Raw genomic sequence first — 26394 nt, 5'->3', positions numbered from 1 at the left:
GCATAATTTTTTGCTTGCATCTATTTTTAACCATACAATGACAGGTTAAGCATCACCTGCCAATGAATCATTGGATCATTGGATAGATTGCCGTTTACTAAACCTGTTTCTCGAGTCCTGAATGTCATCCCCAAATATCAAACCCAATCTTGTTTCCTTTTTAAATGGTAAATGGCAGGCATTTATAAAGTGCCTTTATCCAAAGCGCTGTACAATTGATGCTTCTCCATTCACCCATTCATACACACCGACGGCGATTGGCTGCCATGCAAGGCCCCGACCAGCTCGTCAGGAGCATTTGGGGGTTAGGTGTCTTGCTCAGGGACACTTCGACAGCCCGGCCGGGGGATCGAACCGGCAACCCTCCGACTGCCAGACGACTGCTCTTACTGCCTGTGCCATATTGCCCCATTTTTATGTATAACACATGTGGTAGATAAGATACATTATGTGAAAATGTTTTAAAAGTATAACCAGTGTGCTAGGTGGCTCAGTGTTCACTGGGTGACCTCGCCACAGGGCGATGTACAGTTGCCTCTACCGTCACCCAGGCCAGGATGTTATGTCATGCACCAGTGGTCCTTGCTGATCATTGGGTCACCTGCATGTTGATGCCTGATGAGCTGCACATAAAGTCTACTCCTCTGTCTTTTGTCACTGCAAGCCTGACTAGTGCACTGTTGCATGATGAGCCATGGCTGACATACTTGGGAGAAGAGCACATGCTTGTCTGCAATCTTTTGAATTGACAGTGGAGGCCGTAATGCATTTACATTTACATTTTATTCATTTGGCAGACGCTTTTAATCCAAAGCGACTTACAAGTGCATAGGTTCTACCACAAGTCAAAGCATCACATCCAGAACTAGAAAAATACACCTGGACTGCTGTTCTAAACATATAGTCGTCATATAAGTGCAATATTTTTTATTTTTTTTATTTTTTTTTTTGGGGTGCAGTGCAAGCAAGATTGGTTATTTCACATTGGGGAGAAAAAGGTTGAAAGCCTAAAAAGTTAAATTAAAACTTTTTTTTATTTTTTTTTTATCTTCACTTGAGTATCAACAATGCACTCGTGTTTGATTCATTACAAATGTATCTTAATTTGCTCCCTTCCAAAATTCCAGCCTGCACAGGAAGCTGGCTCATGATTGTGAAGATGGCCCTGTTGTCAACATTTGGAAGTTTTGTTCCACCAATAGGGGATGAAGTACAGACAGGCATCATAGTTGGGAGAAGTGAAAACATGTAGGGGAGAGCCGGTTGCCTTAATGTGGCAGAATGCAGAGACAGGGCTGATATGTAGGGTTTGAAGATTGATTGGACATATGGTGCAGTTGTTCCATTTGCTGCTCTATAGGCTAGTACCAAGGTTTAATTTAAATGATGAAAGGATGAGTAGGGATGTGATGAGGATACTTAGCATGATTCTGGACACGCATTCGATATTAGTTGCATGTTTAATTGCAAACGCAGGAAGACCAGTATAAAGGGAAGCGTACCAGAGATTGGACCATGGCCTGAATTAAGAGCTGAGTAGATAGTGAGAAAATCTAAATTACAGATTTAAAAAAATATATAAAAAATGAATAAGCATACCCAGACGTGGAGATTTTGGAGGCTTGGACTACTGCTCAGAGGGATTTTCTTTCATACATTTATTATGTAATTGTTTATGATGGAACGTGGGTTTCTGTCAGTAAGGCAAAACTACCGCAGCCCCAACTCAAACGTACATCTGCTATTATAATACAACTTGCAGGCTATAAACACCGGCGTAAACGTTAAACAACAAATCGCCATTCTCAAGAGTCAAAGGACCAAAAATAAAGACGAAATATTTGAATCTATATTGTCTGATACATTATGGTTAATGTACCTACCGCTAAAACAAAACGGAACGTTTTTGCAGTCTAGGAACCTTTGCCACGGACCCTTTGTTTCATACCGGAGGTAATTGATTGTCCTTTACCCAGAGTGCATGTTGGGTTGTGTTATGAATGAAAGGTGCAACAAAACAGTAAAAATAAAACATTGGTTATATAAGAAATAAATTATAAATTCGACCATGAAATCGTAGAAGGGAGGTGCCCATGTCCGCGGGGAGGTGACCGTCTATAGGAATTAATAGGTATGTCAGCCAATAACTAACTAGATCGCTAGCTATCAGACCTTGCTGCTGCTTGTGGTGCTCATGCCGTGACGATGCTTTATAGCTAACGTTAGCTATATCGTCCTATCGTACTATCCTAGCACAAATAACCCAAACTCGTGTGAAGGTCACATATTGATTCCTCTGTAAAGGTAGCTGGCTACATAAACAATTATAGGTAGCTATGTATATTTGGCTCCGTAACTAATGTAGCTAGTTATCAGTATTGGCTAACTAACTTAGCTAGCAAGATGGCTAGCCAGTCAATGTTTTGTTTATCCCTATGCTTTGTGCCGTAGCTAGTCAAGATCGGTTCGTGTTTTTCTGGATCAGATGTACATCATTAATAGACTAGCTGCGTGAAGTCACAACTAATTGGTGCCACTTGCTAGACGATTGTCTGCTACGATGAGCGGCAATGAGATCCAATCTTCTTAGACATATTCATTGGGAATATCCGAAAACTGAAAAGCATTCCCCAGATGTAGCAATTAGCGCAAATTCTTATACACAACCTCATTTAAATTGTGGATGAGAACGAATTGGCCAGCATTAATCATCAATATTGTTTTTAGTTTAGCCCATTTTAATGTTCACATATTAAAGACATAAAGTACATCAAAAAAGATGAACACATTTCGTCTATGATATTAGTTAATTATCAGATTTAAAAGAGCGTTAAACATATGTAACGTTAACACTGTTTTTAAAGTCCTTAACATCTCACACAATTCCAGGTTGTCAGCTGGTGAGTGAACGTGCTCAAAGCCGAGCACAATGTATGCCGTGTACCGGCAAGCTCACTCCCCGACCGCCATCGAGTTCTCCGTTTACTGCAACTTCATCTCCAGCGAGGAGAAAAACCTTGTGGTGGCTGGCACTTCTCAGCTATACGTCTATCGAATCATACATGATGTGGAGGTGATTTGTCGGGTTGCATTTTTCTATACTTGTTTTGTTTTTGGCTGCGAACAAAAATAGGCACTCATGACATGGTTGCTTTTTTCTTTAACGCATCATATCATGCTAAAGCAGGAAATTCTAATAAATATGCATATAGTCATTAAATACTTAAAAATGAAATTTTGTTTTCTCACTTTTCTTGTCTGTTACATTCTAGAGTGCTGTAAAGACAGAGAAGACATCAGGTATTGACCGGTATTCAGTAAATGTTCAGTTTGATGTAATTATTGACGATTTGGGAAAAGTAGTATGCTTTGTGCAACACATTCACTTATTTATATATTTATTTCCCAGCATCAGCGGTTAATTGTCTTTCCTGCTTTTAGATGTCAAGAGTCGCAAGGAAAAACTGGAGCAGGTGGCAGCCTTTTCCCTGTTTGGCAATGTCATGTCCATGGCCAGTGTCCAGCTTGTAGGAGCCAGCAGGGATGCCCTCCTGTTGAGCTTCAAAGATGCAAAGGTAGCGGAATCTCTTCATAATGCTTGGTCATCATCAGTAAATGTATTTTGGAATTAGGTTTTTTTTTTTTTTGTCATTCGCTCAATCCTTCAGACTCTTCTTTCTTCTTCCTCTATCCCAGCTTTCTGTGGTGGAGTATGACCCAGGGACTCATGACCTGAAGACTCTGTCTCTGCATTATTTTGAGGAAGCAGAGCTCAGGGTAAGCAATCTAACCCATTATTTGGCGGGAAAATGGAAATACAATTGAGGTGGCCTCGTTTTTTCGGTCAGGGATTATTTCATTCTTGGGGCTTTTGTATAGATTAGAGGTACTACAACAAGGGATCAGTGCTTGGAGGAAGTCATCACTTTTCCCTTTCAGCAGAATTTCACAGTTTGTTTGGGCGTCTCTATCAAGGGCTGGATATTGAACCATTTCAAGCTATGGCACATTTTGTGTACAAGTGTGCAGCAGCAGAGCCTCACCCTAGAATCTTCTGTATTGTGTCGTGCTGTGTCTGTGCTTCCAGGTGTGCTCATACATGTAGTCCGCTTCTCTTTCTTTAGGACGGGTTTGTCCAGAATGTGCACATTCCGATTGTCCGTGTAGATCCAGAGAATCGCTGTGCCGTCATGCTGGTTTACGGCACCCAGCTGGTCGTGCTTCCATTCAGGAAGGATACCTTGACTGACGAGCAGGAGGGCATCGTTGGGGAAGGGTGTGTACACATTTGGAAGCTGCATGAGTTTAAGTTGTTACTCATTACTTAAAACATTGTTCCTTAAAAAGTTACATTTGCTCTTGCACTTATCGCTGGTAGATAACGTGTAATTAATGGTAGTTTACCTTGCCCAGACTTCACAGGGACTAGCACAAAATAAGAGATGGTGGAGCACATGAAATCTGCACAGAAATGGTTAAGTAAAAACAACAACCATGTTCTGCAATGGCTACCTCAGTCTCCTGGCTTAAATCCCATCACAGACCTGTGGTCTGAACTGAAGGGCAGGGTGTCCCAAGGATATAAATAGTTCTGGTTTGCATGGAGGAATGGTCAAAAATCCCACCAAATGTATTCTCTAAACTTAAAACAAATTATAGGAAAATACTCATATTTGCCAGGGGTGTTTGCTGAAAGTATTTCACCAAGAGTGCCAATAATCGTGGGGCCTGTTTTTTAGAGAAATACATTTGTTTCTTTGAAAAATGTATGACTTTGTTTGATTCCATTGAATCATTAAGAAAGCACACTGTTTTACACATGTTGGCTTATGTCAAAAACTATTATTTACTACTATTATCAGTTTACAGTATTTTTGTGCATATTTATCAAGTGTGCCAATAATTCTGGAGCCCACTGTATGTCTACATTGGCCCCCATGTTTAGTGGCAGTTCCATTGAAAATGTATTTATTTCTCAACCTGCAGGCAGAAATCCAGTTTCCTTCCCAGCTACATAATTGATGTTCGTGAGCTGGATGAGAAGCTACTGAACATCATCGACATGAAGTTCCTCCATGGATACTATGAGCCCACACTGCTCATTCTGTATGAACCCAACCAGACCTGGCCAGGGTGAGTTTTTTCTTTTCTTTCTCCCTTGATGTATCAAGGGTTAGTTACTCAAGACGATGTACATCCTGAAGTGCAGCTAGACTTTTGCATAAGTAAGCACCTGGGGAGTATTTTCCAAAGCAGGATTACTGAGTTAGCTGGATAACTGTGCTGAGTAAAACTTGGAGCAGCTCTTTTTACTTCAGTCCATGGTCCAGATTTGCGAGGGTTCCGGGTTTTACTTAGTACAGTTTTCCAGCTAACGCATTAATCCTGCTTTGTGAAACATGGCCCAGGTTGGATACCCTTGGAAGCAGTGTAATATCTGGGTGTCACACCATCAGCCTTTTTTTTTGGGGGGGATCCCAAATCTGGCTCCATTTTCTGTATATAATATGTTGAACAGGGAATGCATCTTCTGGAGAATTCTGGGGGAGAATGGCTCATTTTAAATCTTGACCTCTCAGATCTTTCTCATGTTTGACCTGTAATGTAACCTTGGGGAAATGACCTTTGGTATACATTTGAAAAAGCGCAGAGAGGTGGCACAGTATCAAGTCTTGGAAAATGCGGCATGGGTGATGCGTTTATTTTTGCATTTCGGACAGGCGTGTGGCCGTTCGCCAGGACACGTGCAGCATTGTGGCCATCTCCCTCAACATCATGCAGAAAGTACACCCTGTTATCTGGTCCCTCTCCAACCTGCCCTTCGACTGCACTCAGGTCATGGCCGTGCCCAAGCCCATCGGTGAGACTGGCTGGCATCTCAATATTTATCCCCATATTTGTACATCTGGTTCTGGTTTAAAAAAACAAAACAAACAAAAAAAACATGGAGTTTGCAAAGTTCTGTGGGCTCTGTTTCCAGGTGGCGTGGTAGTGTTTGCTGTGAACTCCTTGTTGTATCTGAACCAGAGTGTGCCTCCTTATGGTGTTTCACTCAACAGCCAGACGAATGGGACTACCGCTTTCCCCCTGCGTAAGTACCAGGAAAAGACAGGCCTCCTATTTCATCAGCATTGATGTTGTTCAGTGTGACTGACTATTGTGTTTCATAATCTGTTCCTGTGACATTTTTAATCTTTATTTACGAATGGGGCGGTTTCAGTTGCCCTGACCCAGCGGAGCTCATATCCTACTAATATGAACATGCAGATTGAACTGTGTGGAACCCTTTACTGTTTTGGAGCATCATATGCCATCATCTCAGCAATGGGAACCAGTTTTCATCTTGTTATCCTTTATGCTTTATTAGGATTCATGATGTAATTGGTCACTGGCATTTGGTGATATGGTCTGCATTTGTATTCTTTATATGCAGGTGCATCTCAAAGAATTTGAATATAGTGGAAGAATTTCATTTTTTTCTCTCATTTTATTCAAAAAGTGAAACTTTCATATTCTAGATTCATTACTCATGAAGTGAAATATTGCCTCTTGATGATTACAGATTACAGCTCATGAAAATCCAGTATCTCAGAACTGGACCGTTGCTCAGTGGTCCAATGGTACCCCATCTATTCCAATTAGAGTTATTGTTAGATGCCCTGCCCATATTGTTAGATGCCCCGCCCATTTTAGCCTATTGTGCCACCGTGGCTCATCAGAATCCAACTTGCTTGAAGTTCAGTGTGAAGTTTCCACAGTCGGTGATGACTGACTGTGTTTTATCAAGTCCAGAATCAACACAGCCATCTCTACCGGGAGATTTTAGAGCACTTCATGCTTCCATCTGCTGACAAGCCTGCTGATTTCCTTTTCCAGCAGGATTTGGCACCTGCCCACAGTGCCAAAACTACTAGTAACTGGTTTGCTGACCATGGTATTACTGTTTGGCTTGATTGGCCTGCTAACTTGCCTGACCTGAACCCCAAAGAGAATCTATGGGGTATTGTCAAGAGGAAGATGAGACACACCAGTCCCAACAATATGGATGAGCTGAAGGCCGCTATCAAAGCAACCTGGGCTTCCATAACACCTCAGCAGTGCCACAGGCTGATTGCCTCCATACCATGCCACATTGATGCAGTAATTCATGCAAAAGGAGCCCTGACCAAGTATTGAGTGCAGGAATGAACATACTTTTCAGAAGGTCGGCATTTCGTTATTATAAATCCTTTTTTTGATTGGTTTTATGGAATATTCAAATATTTTGAGATACTGGATTTTTGGAGCTGTAATCCGTCAAGATTAAAACAAAAAAAGGCTTGAATTATTTCACTTTATGTGTAATGAATCTAGAATATATGAAAGTTTCAAATTACAGAAAAAACTTTTCCACTATATTCTTCTTTTTTGAGATGCACCTGTATGTGCTTTTATAGGGATTCTGTGGAATTTAGTGTAAGCCTGTTTTGTGGAGCTTGGTTTGAATAATTCAACATTTAGCATTTGTAATTTTGACATGGATGAATAGTTGTTTGTGAAATAATGGAGAAGGGTTCTGCACTGGTTCTTTATTGTACAGGGACACAAGAGGAAGTGAGGATCACTCTGGACTGTTCCCAGGCCACATTCATAGCCTCAGACAAGATGGTAATTTCCTTGAAAGGTGGAGAAATGTAAGTCTGGTTTTTGTGGCAGCGCTTGTAAAGTTGTGTGAAGTTTGAGCCCGTATTAACGGCTTCATCCCAATTTTAGATATGTTCTGACCCTCATTACCGATGGCATGAGGAGCGTTCGGGCATTCCACTTTGACAAGGCTGCCGCCAGCGTCCTGACCACCTGTGTAAGTCCCGTCCTTGCACCGCCAGAGAATGTTCCGGCTTCTCCTGCACCACGCACCTTCAGTCTTGCTCAGGCTCAAAGTGTGCCATCAACAAGATCACTGCTGCATGCAGGGAACATCCGCAGTGGGCAGAAAGCCCTGCTGTTGCTGAAGTATCAATACTTTGAATCCTGATGTTTCATTTTTGAGAATCCTCATGAAAATTTTGATACCAAGGATTTCTTTAATTGTAATTTTCTGAGAATGTGTGTCTGATACTGAAAAAGTGATCAAATTAAATGTTGTCGCAAATAAGGGTATGAACTACTTATTCTTCTGCCCTCTCCTGCTGCTCTTCACACACACTTGCAGGCCAAGGCACACACAGTCCCAGACAGTCAAACAACAGATTATGAAATCTGTATGTTCAGTGCTGTGAAACTATTTTTTTCTGATTTCCTCTATTATCTCACTGAATGGATTCAGACCTTTTAAAAAAAACTAATCTTAGACAAAGGGAACCTGATATACACTATATACACTATATACATTTTTTAAATAACTATTCAGTGAACATCAAACACCCATTTCACTGGTACTGGCATGGACTACCAAAATTTAGCGACCAGTCCTAGCCCATCTGGCCCATTCCTCCCTGCTGCAGTTTGTAACCAGAAGAAGGCAGGGGAAGGGGCTCCAGTTTAGCGGTGTGCCGTGAGGCATTCTCCCAGGCTTCTGTTCAATCATGTTGCTTCCTTCCTCTCAGATGATGACGATGGAGCCTGGGTACCTGTTCCTCGGATCCCGTCTGGGGAACTCCCTCCTCCTCAAATACACAGAGAAGTTGCAGGAGCCGTCAGCAGAGGAGGGCAAGGATAAAGAGAAGGCGGTGAGCGCACTGCTCTGATGTTCCTCATGGATACTGGCCTGAAAGCAAGCCAATGGTGGCACATTAACATCAGTCCACATACACCAAATTTCTGGGTTATGTGCAGGAAAGCTTAGTTTGCGCTCTCTGTTTTTAGGCAGGATGGACTTTTTTCCCCCAGTATCTCCCTTTAGCCACATCTTACCTAAACGGTTTTAAACATTTTCTCTGTCACTCCAGGAGGAACCACCAAATAAAAAGAAAAGAGTGGACTCTTCTCCCAACTGGACTGGTCAGTGGAAAAACGCTTGTGGGCATTTTGTGTGTGCCCTCTCAAAGTGTGATAATGGTAGCAGAGAATTCGTTTTTTTTTTACGATATACTTAATGCATTTGGATTTGAGATCAAAAGATGAATATGAGACCGAAATACAAAATGCTATTTACATGCATATGCTGTATGCTTTACCATTTTATACAAACAAATGATTTGGGTATATTACAAAATAATCCACTCAATTTAGCTATTTTACTCTACCTTTACCATATTTTTGGAGGCATCTCCCATGCAGTACACAGCTTCAGGTCTAACAGTCTGTCGTGTTCTAGCTGGCAAGGCCCCGCTCTTGGATGAGGTGGATGAGATTGAAGTGTATGGAAGCGAGGCCCAGTCAGGCACCCAGCTGGCCACCTACTCATTTGAGGTATCTCACCTTTTCGCTTGCTCATTAGATATTTGATTCACATTCTCATATGTGAAATGTCCACATCATTTTTCTTTTCTCACAGTCAATTTAAACACAGATTGAATGCTGTATTGAAGTTATCTGCATTTATACTGTGTTCTGAAATGTTTGTCCTGTTTTGGCCTTTAGGTTTGTGACAGTATATTGAATATTGGTCCCTGTGCCAGTGCCTCTATGGGTGAGCCAGCCTTCCTCTCTGAAGAGGTATGTATCTACTCTACCGAGGACCTTCATCAAAACATCTAATTTCAACATGCATGAAAGTAGCATGTAGAAATTAGATGTTTGATGTTCGACGAAGCACATCAAACATCTCATAACATTTTTTTATTGTTTTTACAAGTCTATAAGGGGATGGTTTGGGATGAGCTACTTGTCCCTGTTGAGGTATAACCATTGTTGTTGGTTTCCTTAGTTCCAGAGCAATCCGGAGCCAGATCTGGAAGTGGTGGTTTGCTCCGGTTATGGGAAAAACGGAGCACTCTCTGTGCTCCAGGTGAGACTTACGGAATTTCACAATGTTGCACAAAATCCGTCACTCTTGCATACATCAGCCCAGGGAATGCTACTTCTACAGGGAAATGGGGAATATTCCACAGGCTCCCAGGACGAGTAGGCACAAGCTGCTGTTAAAGCAGGGATAAATGGAGCGGAGCTATATTCTTTTTCCGACTGAAACATAAGCATGTAGCTACCTAATCAGGGAAACATGCTCATTTGCATCTCTGGCCAAAGCACAAACCACACTCGATAAGTACTATGGCAGGTTATTTATCCTGGTGGTAGGGAAATTGGAAAATATGCAGATTGAGTTGTAGTAATTGCAGTGGATTTTTAAAATAATAAATAAAGTTTTTTTTAAATTTATTTAGCTTCTGTTAGGAACAGCATAGTAACTTGGGTAAGATTCCCTTGGCTGATACTGCCTTCGTAACCTTTGGAGAAGTATGCAGGCAGATAAACATATTTGTACTTTGCCGGATTGTCCTTGACTGCACCCTAAATCTGAAGTCTTATATAAATAGCTTTTGACTGTTGGTGCATGTGCTTGCCTGCATGTACTTGGCATTGTATGCAGTTTTCGCATGGCCATCGCTGCGTCCTGCAGCGCACTGTTCAGACACCTGTGGCAGTGAGGCAAGTCTGCCGCAGGTCCGTTACATGGTGCTAAAGTGAAGTCTGGGTTTACCACGGCTGCCTCAGAGATCAATGGAGTAGCCTGTAAACACTCGAGACACAGGGGGTCCGGGAGGAGGCGGAAACTCCTGGTCTGAACCAGTTGTGTCCGCATGGATCCTTTTGAAATGTTAGCTCATAAAAATGGACTGTATTGCTGAAAGTGAGTCGGAGAGCTTCTTGGTTATAAAATGTTGCTTGCATTTGTGAAACTAAAGTAACGGTTTCTCTGTAGTAAATGCTAATAATGCCCTGGAAATGGTAATATGTAAATGGTTAGCTATTAGAAAGATGGATAACTATTAGAAAGACTGCACGCTAGGCAGGGACAGAAATGTTCAAATTCTGCCCGTCTCAGCATAGATTCTTTGATTTCAGGTTGTCTGACTTGTGTATCTTGTCACCTTAGTGAGTCTTTGCTCTTGACCTGTCTTCTGTGTCAGTGACTTCCTTTGTTCCCCACAGAGGAGCATCAGACCCCAGGTGGTGACCACCTTCGAGCTGCCTGGCTGTCACGACATGTGGACAGTCATCTCCTCTGAGAAGAAGGAGGCGGAAGTAAGATCCGTTGTGTTCTCCGGTGCTCTCAAAGCTCAGCAGCGACTCCCTGAGCTTAGCTCAATGTGGCGATGGAGTCCATTTTCCGTCCAGAAATAGAACTGCAAGAATGGGTCCTGAAAGTACAGTGGAATCTCAGAGATCATTGAGAATGCATACTCTGACCTTTGATGCTTTGAAAGTGACACAATGCACAAGAAAAAAAGGAACCTTCACTTACCTTTAGAGGAAATGGTGTCCATTATTTTGCAGCGGTGACTAGACATTTTCTTTCACTAATTCTGGTAGTCTTTCCAGATTTCTTTCCAATGGAAAATGGGATTCATCTGTTTAATTTTTGCTTTTTGTTTCATAAATAATATTAAGCTTGGTGAGCCATGACTGCATACTTGCAGTTTCATATCTTGTTGGGTGACCAGTCAGTCCGTACTGCTGCGATTTGTTCTTCTGACTTTCTGCTGTGGCCATCTGTTCTAAATTCACATGCACTTATGTTCACTCAAAATGTCTGTAACTCTTGAAAGTAGAGTAGAGATTCCCTGTGTTTCCATCCATTAAGTCGTCGTATTGGAGTGGAGACATTTCTTCACAGATGAAAATGTTCTTATAAAATGTAGTGATACTGTATGTGGTCTGGCATGTGTAATGTGTGTGTGTGTTCAGCTGGACCCTGAGGACAGTGTTGTGTTCTGCCCTTTACGCAGCAGCCCGCGCCTGAGGGAGAGGGAGACATGGCGGAGGAGCAGCCCCCCGAGCCCGCCCCTGAGGAGGACAAGAGCAAGCACGGCTTCCTCATCCTCAGCAGAGAGGACTCCACCATGGTACAGAGCTCAGCCATCCAACACGCGCATATTAGCATTGTGAACACAGGCACTGATTATACACACTCACAAATACACACACGCACACTTTACATTAGCATTGTGAACACTGGAACCGATTATACAAACTCACTGCATTTTAACATGACACATGCACTAATCATATAAACGTGTACATGCGCGTGCGCACACACGCACACACAAATACACACACACACACACACACACACACAGATAGACACACACATACTGCATTTTAGCATGGCACATGCACTAAGCATACAAACACTTGTATACACACTCACGAACACTGGGTTTTAGCATGACACATGCACTAAGCATACAAACACTTGTATACACACTCACGAACACTGGGTTTTAGCATGACACATGCACTAAGCATACAAACACTTGTATACACACTCACAAACACTGGGTTTTAGCATGACACATGCACTTGTCACACAATCACGCGTACGCAAGCTCAAGCTGTGTCCGTTTGGTGCCAACTTAACCGAAGGTCAGTTTAACAAATGTACCTTCTACAAGTCTATAAATCCTGTTCTTTGTACATTGTCATGTGTACAATTGTGTAAAACATTCTATGTACTTCCTAAAATACTTCAAACCCCAGTTTTGGCTTGATAAATATGCCAAAAAACACTCATAACGGCATATTGTAACATTTTTGGGCATTCTTTTTTTTATGTTTTGAGCCTACAGAAATCATTTCCTGAATCTATGGGTGGAGATTTTGGTGATGATATTAGAGCAGGATTTACAGGCTGCTGAAAATGCTCTAATCATGACTCATGCATTTAATTATACAAACATGCGTATACACACTGCATTTTAGCATGGTGGACACTGATGACACAGATATGCCTGCCCGTTCATACACACGGTACGTAACACACGCTGTGCTTGTCACACATTTTAGCACTTCAGCAAAGACAGCTGTCACACACGGACTCTCAAGCATTCGCGCACATACACGCACATACATTTTAGCACTCTGGACTCAAGCCCATCACACACACCTCAAAGCACGGGCTGGGGTGAAATCTCACTCCCATTGCTAAAGATCTGTGTGAATCTCAGTTGGCAGTTGGCACTCTGTATATGCCGTGTGACCAGCAGGGCTTTTATTGGGTTCAAACCTGCCACTCTCCCGTGTTACAGATCCTGCAGACGGGCCAGGAGATTATGGAGCTGGACACCAGCGGGTTTGCCACGCAGGGCCCGACAGTGTTCGCAGGGAACATCGGAGACAACAAGTACATCATCCAGGTGTCCCCCATGGGCATCCGGCTACTGGAGGGAGGTAAAGCTGCCATCGTCTGTACCACACTGAAGAGCACACTAACAGCAAGCAGCAATGTTATATTCCCTAATTATTCATTATACTTCATCTGTAAGCATTAATCTGTATTGAATTTAATACATTATTTTATGAGTATAGTGTGCTGGTGTTCTCTTCTTTTGTGTTATTTGTTATTTTCCTGAAATTAAATATGGATGCGCGTATGCCTATGTGAAACTAGAAATGTCACAAAATACAATTATGTTAAATATTGATAAATATAATAAATATTGTTCTTGTATCAAGACCCACCTCTGTGCTTGACCAGTTCCAGTTTAGTTTCAGCTTCCATAGAACTGTCTCCCAGAACTCTACAGGCCTATCCAAATTATTTCTGACATATTCTAGTCGTCATGTGTTTGGTCAAGAGCGGAGTGTGCCATGGAAGCCGGCTATGAAGCCATTGGTTGTTTAGTGTGCTTATTATTATTGCCACTGCCACATTTGTCCCGGCCTTCATCAGGTCATCATGTTGGTGTTTTGCAGTAACACGGGGTCATTGTGACATGACTGTATAAAAATATCCCATACATTTTCTTTGTTCATTTTATATATCACTCAACTGATAAAGGGGTCATTCAAAGCAAAATCTAGCTCTTCAGAAAAGCTTTAAGTTATAAATCCTTCCAATCTTTGGGGGGTTGAATATTTCCTCTGGTAGCTGTATATCTATGTCATTGGGAAATCTTCCTAATTATTGATGCTTGAATAGCCGAACAGTATCTTTTTTAGATTTATTTTGCCAGTCCTGATCCCCAACTCAGCCCACCCCCCATTTTCTTTCCCCTTCAGTGACACAGCTGCACTTCATCCCCGTGGACCTGGGCTCCCCGGTCCTGCAGTGTGCCGTGGCCGACCCCTACGTCATAATCATGACGGCGGAAGGGGTGGTCACCATGTTTGTGCTCAAGACCGACTCCTACATGGGCAAGACACACCGGCTGGCCCTGCAGAAGCCACAGCTGCACACGGTGAGGGCGCCAGTTGTTTGCACTCATTTCTCACAGTTTATCAGAGGTACCGGAAGAAGGGCAACTTCCTGTTAACACTCTTTCTCACTTCTGCTCTAAAGCTGCTGTGAAAAGCCAGAATTTTGTGTTGGGCCCAGATTCTCTCAGATGAGTCAAAGTCAGGATAATGCTCACCCGCCTCAACACACACTTTACGAGAGAAAAGTGGAAGTTTATTGAATGATACGCTGGCCCAGCGGGAAGATCACTGAAACAAAGCAGGTTTGCAGTACAGCAACCTTTGACACACTGGTCATATGGTCTGCCTTATTTACCTTTGGCCTTGACAAATATGTCCCTCTTATCAGTGAGGTCTTTCTTACAGGATGAAATCATGAACATTACGTACATGCTCAACTATGAGCACAGGACAAACCTGACCTCTTTTTGGTCAAATTGACTTTGGTTAAAAAGAAAAGTTGAAAAGAAAAGTTGGTAATGACCCGTTAAGTTGCACTACCAGCTTCTCGACCTGCAACAACACCAAGGACAGAGAGTTTGGGGTTTTCTTTCCTGAAGCGATGTTGGTTGTTGACAAGTCTTGCATCTTCCCTCTAGCAATCTCGCGTGATCACACTTTGTGCGTACCGCGACGTGAGCGGAATGTTCACCACAGAGAACAAGGTGGCGAGCTTGTCCAAGGAGGAGACGACTGCCAGGAGCCAATCAGAGACTGAGACCATCATCCAGGACATCAGGTATAGTCAGCCCTGAGGACTTCACTGCAGATAGTGCAGTAGTGTACTTAAAGCAGATGCACACTACTCCATAGTAGGATTTCCAGTTGGATGTGGACCTTCCACGTGAGTGTGTATATTCATGTAGATCCCTGCCCTTATATGTGGCCAATTTTTCTCACCCTATCAGCAACACTGTGGATGATGAGGAGGAGATGCTGTACGGAGACTCCAACCCTCTCTTCAGCCCCACGAAGGAGGAGCCGAGCCGCAGTGCCTCGGTCTCGCAGTGCGGGAAGGAGCCAGGGTCGAGCAAGGCGGAGCCGACGCACTGGTGCATGGTGGTGAGGGAAAACGGCGTCATGGAGGTGAGGACAGTGTCACCAAGGCGGTCTTACGAAGCACGAGACACTTAGAGATACTCAACGTCTGTCTGTGGGTGGAAACTGAACCAACGGCGCTTACTACTAAAAATGGCAATATCGGTGTTTGGTGTTTTAATTCCTTATTTGTTCTAGTCTTGCTCTAGACTCCAGTTTAAGTGCTAATGTTACCAGTAGCACTACAAAGATGGTACCATAAATGTAATGTCTGCCACTGGAACCTTGCTATTCGTGTAACTTTGCCATTGTCCTGTCAATGGTACAATTAGCCATTGCAAATTGTTGTAGAATATCAGTGCTTCAATCTGACACTATGAATGTAACTTTGTTTCTGGTCTGCTTTTGCCAGATTTACCAGCTCCCGGACTGGCGCCTTGTCTTCCTTGTGAAGAACTTCCCGGTTGGCCAGCGAGTGCTGGTGGACAGCTCCTCTGGCCAGTCAGCAGCTCAAGGGGAGGGCAAGAAAGAGGAAGTCACACGCCAGGGAGAAATGCCATTGGTCAAAGAGGTCACCCTGGTGGCTTTGGGCAACCGACAATGTCGGCCCTACCTACTGGTGAGTGTCTGTAACTTTGTTGGCTTGGTCCAAAAACAGTCTTTCGTGTGAGCTTGGCCAACACAATTAACTGTCTGTCAATCTTTGGGTTACTAATGTTGCAGTTTAACTTCAGCTGTTATTATGATTATGTTATTATAATATTGGAAATGTTTTTGATGTTCTTTGTTTTCAGGTCCATGTTGACCAAGAGCTTCTCATCTATGAGGCGTTTCCGTATGATCAACAGACACAGAGCAACTTGAAAGTGCGCTTTAAAAAGGTCAGAAGCTACAAATTTGGCATTAAATTATTTATTTGACTTTGTTTTCCTTGGGGCTGAAAAAGAATTGCCAAAAGTGCCATGATTTAGCATTTAAGAATGACCATAACTTATCTGAAACTAGACAGAAAATTGTGTCAGATCATATGTTTTCTGGCTTTTCCCTGCTTTAATGCCAAAGATAAATGCTCCAAAATCTACACAATTTCCACTCATTTTAAGAGCCAATATCGCTAGAATGACAAATCCAAGTCTTGTTTTGGATGTTCTTTTTTGAATATTTAAAGAACATGTACAGAAAGTTTTAGCAAAATTGGAGTGGTCAACTCCTCACACCTCTGGTTGATTTTTCACGGAATTACCCTAGAGAAACTGATTGTCTTCTCTCTTCAGTTACCCCACAACATAAATTTCCGTGAGAAAAAACTGAAGACGTCAAAGAAGGACAAAAAGATGGATGGCGGCGCGGGAGAGGACGGCTCTGGGTTCAAAGGTCGCGTGGCCAGGTTCAGATACTTTGAGGACATATCCGGTTACTCTGGGGTAAGGCGCTCCTTCCATTCACAGGTTCTAAGTAGCAGAGGACAACACAAATATGTTCTCCAGACTAGGGACAGTGCTCTCCAAAGCTGCTGTCATCTTTGTGTCATCTTCAGGTGTTTATCTGCGGGCCCTCCCCGCACTGGATGCTGGTGACTGCGCGAGGGGCAGTGAGGCTTCACCCCATGACAATCGACGGCCCCATCGAATCATTTTCCCCCTTCCACAACATCAACTGCCCCAAGGGCTTTCTCTATTTTAACAAGCAGGTGAATGCAAGCATTGATCAATCAAACTTTGTCAAGTCTTGTGTCAAAGAACATGCGGTTTGATCTCTTGGTTCCAGCACAATCTGTTACATATGAACCTTACATTAATATAAAAAAGAGTAGGGTCAATAGCTATTCGCCTGGGGCCACATTATTGACAATTCATTGCACTTGGAAGTCATCATAAGCTCAAAAGCTCACTCCTGTTTCTGGAGACCCACAGGGTGTGCTGGCTTTTGTTATTACCCAGCACTTAATTGATCAATTAAAGCAGTATTACAGTTAACTCACCTCACCTGGTTTCGAAAACAAAAAACAGCACACCCTGAGGCTCTCCAGGACCGGGAGTGATGTATGTGATGCATAAATTAATGTTGTCTATACGTTAGTTACCATTCTTAGAATCATAATGTGCAGGTTATGATTCTTCGATTCATAATGTGCATGCATTACGCAGGGTGAGCTGAGGATCAGTGTGTTGCCCACCTATCTCTCGTATGATGCACCATGGCCTGTTCGCAAGATCCCGCTGCGATGCACTGTGCACTATGTGAGCTACCACGTCGAATCCAAGGTAAGGTCTCCGCATTAACTTAACTGCTGTTGTGATATACCAAGGACACCACTAGGCCCCAGTGAAAAGGATGTGTGTGTTTTTTTGTTTGTTTTTTGTTTTTGAAAGGGCCAGATTAGGATTTAGCCCTACTGTTTGTGATAAGTGAGTCAGGGCTTCAGTTTCACATCTCCATCCAAAAGACGCTTTATACCTGCATTAGACCTGCTAGCGTGACAGGTCCAAGAAAAGTTTTTAAATCTAATAATAATAAAATAAAGTGTTGTCATTCATACTGTCAAATTTATGGAAAGTGTTCATGAACCGTTCTTGTTGTTGATTAACACACCCGTTGTGTAACAGGTCTATGCAGTTTGTACAAGCGTGAAGGAACCCTGTACTCGCATTCCAAGGATGACTGGAGAGGAAAAAGAGTTTGAAACAATTGACAGAGGTGAGGCTCTCTTTGCTTGTGTTTTTGAAAAATAAAAAATGTTGTCAGTTCACAGTATTTCATGAGTGTAAGTGGAGGTTCCCGTTTTATCTTTAGTTTATGGGTTTAAATTGGCATGGTACGGCTATCGTCCCTCATGAATTTGAGGCCTGGGCTATGTGTCTCTTCCCACAGATGAGCGGTACCTCAACCCCCAGCAGGAGAAGTTTTCCATCCAGCTGATTTCCCCTGTCAGCTGGGAGGCAATCCCAAACACGAGGTAAGCACCCCCACAGCAGGTCCACTGGGCTGTGCACAAGTCTCAGCCCAAGGGTTATTGTTGCAACATGCTTTTTGGGTTATCATTTTATCTGTCACTTGTGGGTTTTCAATTGGAGGTCACGTGATACACTTTAAAGGGAAATCCTGTGACCCACATACAGTGTACAGAACAGTGTGGAGCTCATTGAATAGATGATCGATTTCAAAATCCAGCAGAGTAAGTGATGATGATAAAGTTTCTATAAAGTACACAGTGCTGAAAAATAAAGGCTGTTCTAATTCAAAAGGCCCAGTATATGAGAAGCGTTTGTTTACATTGCGTTACATTCATTTAGCAGATGCATTGACAGTGTACAGTGTATAACATAATTACATCCACCCAACTTAAGAATTCCTACACCAGTTGGTGCATACGTGCTCCGTGGAGTCACCTGCTGGTGCAGTGTGCAGACGGCACAGGGAAATTAATGGACCCTGCTTTTCCCTCGCCTCTCGCCCATGGCTCAGGATCGACCTGGAGGAGTGGGAGCACGTGACCTGCATGAAGACTGTGGCGCTGAAGAGCCAGGAGACGGTGTCCGGGCTGAAGGGCTACGTGGCCCTGGGCACGTGTCTGATGCAGGGCGAGGAGGTCACCTGCAGGGGGAGGGTGAGTGGGCCGGTCCCCTGGAGCGAGGCTGGAACGTCCGGGCCTATGAGGCTAGATCTTGATGGGAGGGGAATTTCAGCACTGTCTAGAAGCAGGAAGTATGTCGGGGGGGTGGTGGATGGTGACATGTAGCAATTATCAGACTGCTGGGTGGCTAATCCTGTATTTCTAGTCCACAGATGTACACTGTATCATTTTAGGATGAGATTGTATGCTTGTCTGTGCTGTTGTGGATCAGTAGCAGAGATTACAGCAAGAAATGCTGATGAATGCAATTGGGCATTCCTAATTGGGAGAAAAAGGGCAAAAGCATAAAAAACTAAAAAGTTTTTATTTAAACACTGAAGTGGAAGAGGTATTGTCATAAGTGACTGCATAGAGCACTTGAAGAGGGTCGGTTTAGGCATTTTCCAAAACATGAAATGTGAGATATCAGCATACCTTTTTCTAAACACACAGTTGCTAAACTGATTTTTATTGTGGTGGGAATTCTTTTAACTTTTTGCCTGTGTCCCTGTATCCTGATTACACCATTATTCTACAAATAAGTTTTTGAAGTGTTTGAACGTTTAATCAGTGTTTCTGAATTATAACAAACCATCGGAAGCCTGACAGGATAGTGGCTCCCACACAAGACATGTATTTCGAGGTCTTTGATGCACTTCTCGCTGAAACCAGACTGTTCATCTCCTCGTAGATCCTCATCTTGGATGTCATCGAGGTGGTCCCTGAGCCTGGTCAGCCCCTCACCAAGAACAAGTTCAAAGTGCTGTATGAGAAGGAGCAGAAGGGCCCGGTCACCGCCCTGTGCCACTGCAGCGGCTACCTCGTCTCCGCCATCGGCCAGAAGGTGGCGCCTCTTTCAAAATGGCCGACGCTAGCTGAGCTTTAGCCTCTGAAAAGAGCCCATTGCCTGGAGCTTGGGGGTCACTTTGGTTAATGGGCTACATAAGTATTTTGCGGTGCATTGTAAATGGTTGGAATTTGTATAGCGCCTTTATCCAAAGCACTGTACAATTGATGCTTCTCATCCACCAATTCACTCACACACCAATGGCAATTGGCTGCCATGCCAGGCACCGACCAGCTCGTCAGGAGCATTTGGGGGTTAGGTGTCTTGCTCAAGGACACTTCGACACAGTCCGAGTGGGGGATCGAACCGGCAACCCTCCAACTGCCAGACAACTGCTCTTACCGCCTGAGCCAATGTTGCCCCTATTGTGTCCTCCCCGTGCACAGTCCCACAGTTGTGTCTTGTGTCTGCATACTGCATTTGGTTTGGAAAACGATAGTATAGCAGTCATTGGTTGAAAAGGTATCAGGTTGGGAGTGACTTGGGATTTTACGGTCGTTACACTTGAGCGCCATATGGCACTGTTAGGACTGAAAGGGTTAAAGGCTGAGGGATCTTCCTAACATGGAGCTTCTCGGGCTCTCCGTCTCAGATCTTCCTGTGGAGTCTAAAGGACAACGACCTGACGGGCATGGCCTTCATTGACACCCAGCTGTACATTCACCAGATGTACAGCATCAAGAACTTCATCCTGGCCGCCGACGTGATGAAGAGCATCTCCCTGCTGCGCTACCAGGAGGAGAGCAAGACGCTGTCGCTCGTCAGCCGGGTACGCCGCGCACAAACTCGCGCTTAATCGCAGAGAAACTGGCTTTGCGCTAGGTTTGGTACCAAAAAACTGGACAGTACTAGTATATCGCGAATTTCGGCACTTGGGAAAAAAAAAAAACAGTTTCTTTAAGAATTTGCGGGGTGGACATACCAAGTCTCTGTGTGCTTTGGGGTCTTGAAAAGAGGCCTTCTTGTAGGTTTCGATTTCAACCCTAATTCGGCACACCGGATTCTGCTAATTAGCAGCTCAACCAGGGGGCTGTTCCACGAAGCAGCATTACTGAGTTAGCTGGATAACTGCACTAAAACCCTGCCAAAATCTGGCACATGGACTGAAGTTGAAAAAAAGTTCTGTTCCAGGTTTTACTTTATGTAGCTATCCAGCTAACGGCATAATCAGTTATAGCAGTCAATGACCCAGAGTTAATTTGAATACAAAGTCGAAAACAAGACATCACACTCTAGCTACCATTCTCAGCATCAGTAAATTAAATGGAAATCGCTATTTGGGATTTTTTTATACAATTGTGCCAATAATTTTTGCTGCAATTGAGTATAAAATGATGATGGCCCATAAAGTCTTTTGTTTTTTTGTCATTTGTGACACAGGATGCCAAGCCTCTGGAGGTGTACAGCATCGAGTTCATGGTAGACAATAACCAGCTAGGTTTTCTGGGTGCGTAACGGGATTTCTGCAACAGTTGTACCATTGAACTAAATGCTTCTCCGTTATAAGGTCTATAACTCCTGCTCTGTTTTCCAGTTTCTGATCAAGACAAAAATTTGCTGGTGTACATGTACCTACCAGAAGGTGAGCATCGCTGCATTTCCTGTACTCATGACTTAAAGTGAGATAACTGAGCAGTTTTAAGCTAATCAAAAAGCAGTGGGTTGTCAGAGTCTGTCTCAGGCGTGGAGGTGAATACGTTTAAGCTGAGTCTCTAACCCCCCCACCCCCACAGCCAAGGAGAGTTTTGGAGGCATGCGCCTCCTTCGGCGTGCAGACTTTAACGTGGGCACCCACGTCAACACCTTCTGGAGAATGCCCTGCAGAGGGGCCCTGGAGCCGGGCAGCAAGAAGGCCCTGACCTGGGACAACAAGCACATCACATGGTTTGGTATGTGGGCAGGAGGGAGGCGAACTTTGGCTCTGCCTTTCATAATCGATGGGATTCTTATGCTCGGTATGTCTAAGTAAAACCAACATACTTATTCAGGAGTGCATACCTGCACAGTGCTGCATGTGCAATCAGTCAGGTTACAAGTACATGAAAACCTTTGTAAATTATTAATTGATGTCATCCATTTCATAATTTAAAGGGTTTGCTCTTTAAAACCTAAATGATTGCTATTCTTATTGAAACCTAGTGTACATACGTGTATATTGGGCCTTAAAACGGTTTAGAAGTCATTGACATTGAATTATAACCTAATTAATTAATTTACCACAACTACATTAATAACAAAATAAAAAACAATAACAATATAATGATGACCTCATAATGGAGAAATATGAAAACAATATATCGTCAGGTAAAGTGGTAAATTTCTGATGAGCAAAGAGCAGCATCAGTGCAGAAGGGTCACGCTCAACATGAACATGAACATGAACGGCATTTGGCAGATGCTCTTATCCAGAGCGACATACAGTTGATTAGACTGAGCAGGAGACAATCCTCCCCCAGAACAATGCAGGGTTAAGGGCCTTGCTCAAGGGCCCAACGGCTGTGGCTGAACCAGGGATCGAACCGCTGAAACGCTACACGCTGCTCAAGGTCAAGGCACCCGGCAACAGTTGCTTTCTCTGTTGCTACAGCAACGCTGGACGGGGGGATCGGGCTCCTCCTGCCCATGCCAGAGAAGACCTACCGCCGGCTGCTCATGTTGCAGAACGCCCTCACCACGGTTCTCCCTCACCACGCCGGCCTCAACCCCAAAGCCTTCAGGTGTCTACCCTTTACAATGAGCTTAACTAATGACAAGTCACAATCTGTGAGGCTGTTTCTGTATTTGTACATCATTAATTCATATTTACGCCATTGTTTTAATGCTCATTCATATTGGAATGAAAAAAGTGATTGCATTGTTAATGGTTAACTAATTATAAGTTTATCCTATGGTTTGCTAATGTATACATATTCAGTAACTAATACATTAGTAGTTAAATACATTAACAAATTCAAAGTTAATTTCATGCTTAATTGATGCATTTGTACCTCAATTCAACAAGTACATTAGTTAATGCCAATTGTTCAGTCTTATTGTAAAGTGTGACCCAAGCAGGTTGACACCTCGTTACTTTACTCAATTCAGTGCTCTGCACTCCTATCTTTGGTGCTTTGTTGTGTTACACGCAGCATTTCTCAATCATGCTGAACATCATTGGACGTTGAGGTTCATGAAATTCATCAGCTTGGGGTACTGAGCGACGTGGCTTTCGGGCTTAAAAAGAAATGCCCTGAGCCATTTGGGTAATGGTGCCCCATCTGGTTCTGTTGTGACAGGATGCTGCACACAGACCGACGTGCTCTTCAGAATGCTGTGCGGAATGTACTAGATGGAGAACTTCTCAGCAAGTACCTTTACCTCAGCACCATGGAGCGCAGCGAGCTGGCCAAGAAGATCGGGACCACCGCTGACATTGTGAGTACAGTGTTGAACAGTGATCACTGCATACATTGTGCATGCACAGCACAGTGTGGAACAGAAATCACTGTACACATAATAATGCTGCATTCACATGGATCACTGCAAACCAGATGTCATTATAGTGTAACGAATGCGTGGTGCAGGCGTGGTGATTGTGGCAAAACTGAAGTGCACAGTCCTGAAACTGGGTATACACTGCGACAGCGGCTGTCTTCTAACGTTTTAATGTCACACGGTGTGTTTGCGATGGCATAAGCGGGGCAAAAATCACAGTGTATACCTAGCTTTTGGCTCTGGGCTTGCCTCAAAAGCGCATCTACTGATATACCCCCAAAAAAGGAATATTCTGGATTTTTACCAGTGCTTTCAATTACAAATATACATCTTGAGCTCGAAATAGACAATCAAGACATGGTTATTGAACAAGATCCGATTGTGCTTATGCAGTCTAACTACCACTTGGAATTTTACCTTTGTATTCTAATTATTAACTTCTCTTTACATGGCAGATTTTGGATGATGTTCTGGAAATTGACAGAGTGACGGCTCACTTTTAAGAGCCAGAATTCCAGCCCAGAATGATCTCAACACAAGGGGAAGTCCTCTTCTTTTATATGGGGAAAACACCCTTTAAGGATTCTTGATTGTTTTTTTCTGTCAAAACTCATTTTTGTAGTGTGTTTAAACAACACTGGCAACAACATGTTTTCATAGATTATTTTGTAATCAAAATAAAAAAAGGAATAAAAAAAAAGTTGTGGGTTCATCATTGAAGTTTGTTTACAGGTGAAATATGGATATTAGGTAGATGAATGCACAAACCAGTGCTGAATAGACTTCCTGGAATTTATTTACTTAACTGCTTGTTGATAATATTGCTACTGTATCTGAATGTACAAATGCACAGTATTTACAAATGTATTTGAAAACAAACATTTTACAATAAATATTTTTGAATATATAGTGTTCCCCAAGCGCCGGCTGCCAGCTAAATGGCGGACTACTCACGTGTAGCGGGCCAGCTACTTTATAAAACATAATTATATCTTTTAATATATATAATGGTATGTGTTATTATAAGTTAGCGTAATAATATTGTCTGCTGCCAACTACATTGTCACACACACATTAAGTTCCAGCAGCATTATATATATAGTTAAACCTAACATTATGTCTAAGATATGGGATGATCTAAGATCCTAGATCAATTCATTAATTCTCAACATCAGATATTTTCATAACGTTAGTGTTAATATATTCTAAATAAATATATTCTAATATTTTCAGATACTGGATTTTTGCATCAAGATTAAAACAAAAAAAGTCTTGAAATATTTCACTTTGTGTAATGAATCTAGAATATGAAAGTTTCACTTTTTTATTCTATATTTGTCTAGCATATAAAGGTGTTGTTAGGCAATTGTAAAATGGAGGGGTTAACGTTAATATAAACTTATCTAACGTTACCAATTTAAGAAATTGAAATTTGCTTCAATTCATTAGCGGTCACAAACTGAACGGCTTGACGACAGTAAAATCAAAAACGATCGAGGTTGTAGAGCCACTTCGCTTTTTAGGCTATAAGCGAACAGGCGAAACCACTATCCACTGTTTCTCTCCGTCTTAAATAGCCTACAATTTAAGTAGCCTATAGAATACGTTTTACATTATGTAATGTGAAGTGTGTGTTCCAAATGACACAACATTACATTACATTACATTGGCATTTGGCAGACGCTCTTATCCAGAGCGACGTACAACAAAGTGCATACCCATAACCAGGGATAAGTTCGCTGAAAGACCCTAGAGGGAAGTACAATTTCAACTGCTACCTGTACAACAAAGATAAGGAACAAAGAACAAAGAAACAAACAAACAGAGCAAAAGTGACCAAAGTTAACTATCCAAACACTTACCAGGCAACTAAAAATATCGATACGCAAAGCAAGTCACAGAGACAACAATTAAGGTTGAAGAGGTGTGTCTTCAGCTTGCGCTTGAAGGTGGGGAGAGATTCTACAGTTCTGACCTCAACGGGGAGTTCGTTCCACCACCGTGGAGCCAGAACAGACAGTAGTCGTGAGCGTCAGGTGGAGGTTCGGAGAGGGGGAGGTGCCAAGCGGCCTGTGGAGGCTGAATGAAGAGGTCTGGCAGAGGTGCAGGGTCTGGTGATTTTTTGTAGATAAGCCGGGGAAGACCCTTTAACTGCTTGGAAGGTTAGCACCAATGTTTTGAATTTGATGCGAGCCATGACAGGCAGCCAGTGGAGGGAAGTAAGCAGGGGGGTGACGTGTGAGTATTTGGGAAGGTTGAAGACCAGACGAGCTACTGCATTCTGGATGAGTTGGAGGGGTCTGATGGCGGACGGTGGGAGGCCAGCCAAGAGGGAATTGCAGTAGTCCAGGCTGGACAGAACCATCGCTTGGATCAGGAGCTGGGTCGAGTAGGGGGTGAGAAAGGGGCGGATTCTCCGTATGTTGTATAGGAAGAACCTGCAAGACCGGGTCACTGCCGCAATGTTCTCGGAAAGGGACAGTCTGCTGTCCATCGCCACGCCGAGGTTCCTTGCACTGGGTGACGGCGTGAGTATGGTATCCCCAAGGGAAATGGAGAGATCCAGATGGGGAGAGGTTTTAGCAGGGATGAATATCATTTCAGTCTTGCCTGGGTTGAGCTTTAGATGGTGGTTGTCCATCCAGCTCTGGATGTCCCTCAGGCAAGCAGAGATACGGGCTGAAACCTGCGTATCAGACGGCGGGAACGAGACGAAGAGTTGGGTATCGTCCGCGTAGCAGTGGGCCAAGGGAGCGAGTGTAAAGAGAAAAAAGAAGCGGGCCTAGGACTGAGCCCTGGGGAACTCCTGTGGCGAGGGGCCGAGGTGTCGATACCGAACCAGCCCAGGCAACCTGGAAGGAGCGACCAGAGAGGTAGGACTCAATCCAGTCCAGGGCTGTGCCACAGATGCCCGTTGCTGACAGGGCAGACAGGAGGATGGAGGATGGAGTGATCCACAACATCAGTTCCCAGTCCCTGAGGGGAGCTTAGCAGAGCTTTGACATGGACTGGGAAGAGTCCAAGGGCATAGGTTTGATTTGAACATTGGTAGGGACACAAATGGGGGAGGTCCTGAGGGGATGTAAACCCCCACTAGAAGCTG

The 26394-nt window shown here is 43.3% G+C and overlaps 1 protein-coding gene across 3 annotated transcripts; it reads left to right on the top strand.

Moving 5' to 3' along the window:
• The first annotated feature begins 1929 nt into the window (after nt 1-1929).
• On the top strand, nt 1930-23991 carry cpsf1 (cleavage and polyadenylation specific factor 1). 3 transcript variants are annotated; one of them, XM_061254372.1, is made up of 38 exons: nt 1930-1953; nt 2890-3073; nt 3273-3300; nt 3442-3575; nt 3697-3777; nt 4125-4276; nt 4987-5133; nt 5721-5860; nt 5981-6091; nt 7580-7673; nt 7753-7840; nt 8586-8708; nt 8928-8979; nt 9296-9390; nt 9562-9636; nt 9848-9928; nt 11074-11166; nt 11871-11987; nt 13170-13311; nt 14143-14321; nt 14919-15058; nt 15228-15405; nt 15770-15976; nt 16152-16238; nt 16632-16781; nt 16895-17047; nt 17505-17621; nt 17964-18054; nt 18229-18313; nt 18823-18964; nt 19662-19814; nt 20410-20586; nt 21198-21264; nt 21352-21399; nt 21551-21706; nt 22405-22534; nt 23093-23231; nt 23747-23991. In XM_061254372.1, the coding sequence occupies exons 2-38, from the start codon at nt 2930-2932 to the stop codon at nt 23792-23794; spliced, it is 4344 nt and encodes a 1447-aa protein (XP_061110356.1). In that variant the 5' UTR covers nt 1930-1953; nt 2890-2929; the 3' UTR covers nt 23795-23991. The 3 variants fall into 3 exon arrangements, with proteins under 3 accessions (XP_061110356.1, XP_061110354.1, XP_061110355.1); XM_061254370.1 differs by lacking the exon at nt 1930-1953 and adding an exon at nt 1979-2131; XM_061254371.1 differs by lacking the exon at nt 1930-1953 and adding an exon at nt 2215-2330.
• The last annotated feature ends 2403 nt before the right edge of the window (nt 23992-26394 follow it).

The sequence above is a fragment of the Conger conger genome, chromosome 9 (genome assembly GCF_963514075.1).
Source record: "Conger conger chromosome 9, fConCon1.1, whole genome shotgun sequence".
Taxonomy (NCBI): Eukaryota; Metazoa; Chordata; class Actinopteri; order Anguilliformes; family Congridae; genus Conger; species Conger conger.
The sequence above is the reverse complement of the archived record's forward strand: the minus strand, read 5'-3'. Positions and strand labels throughout refer to the sequence as shown.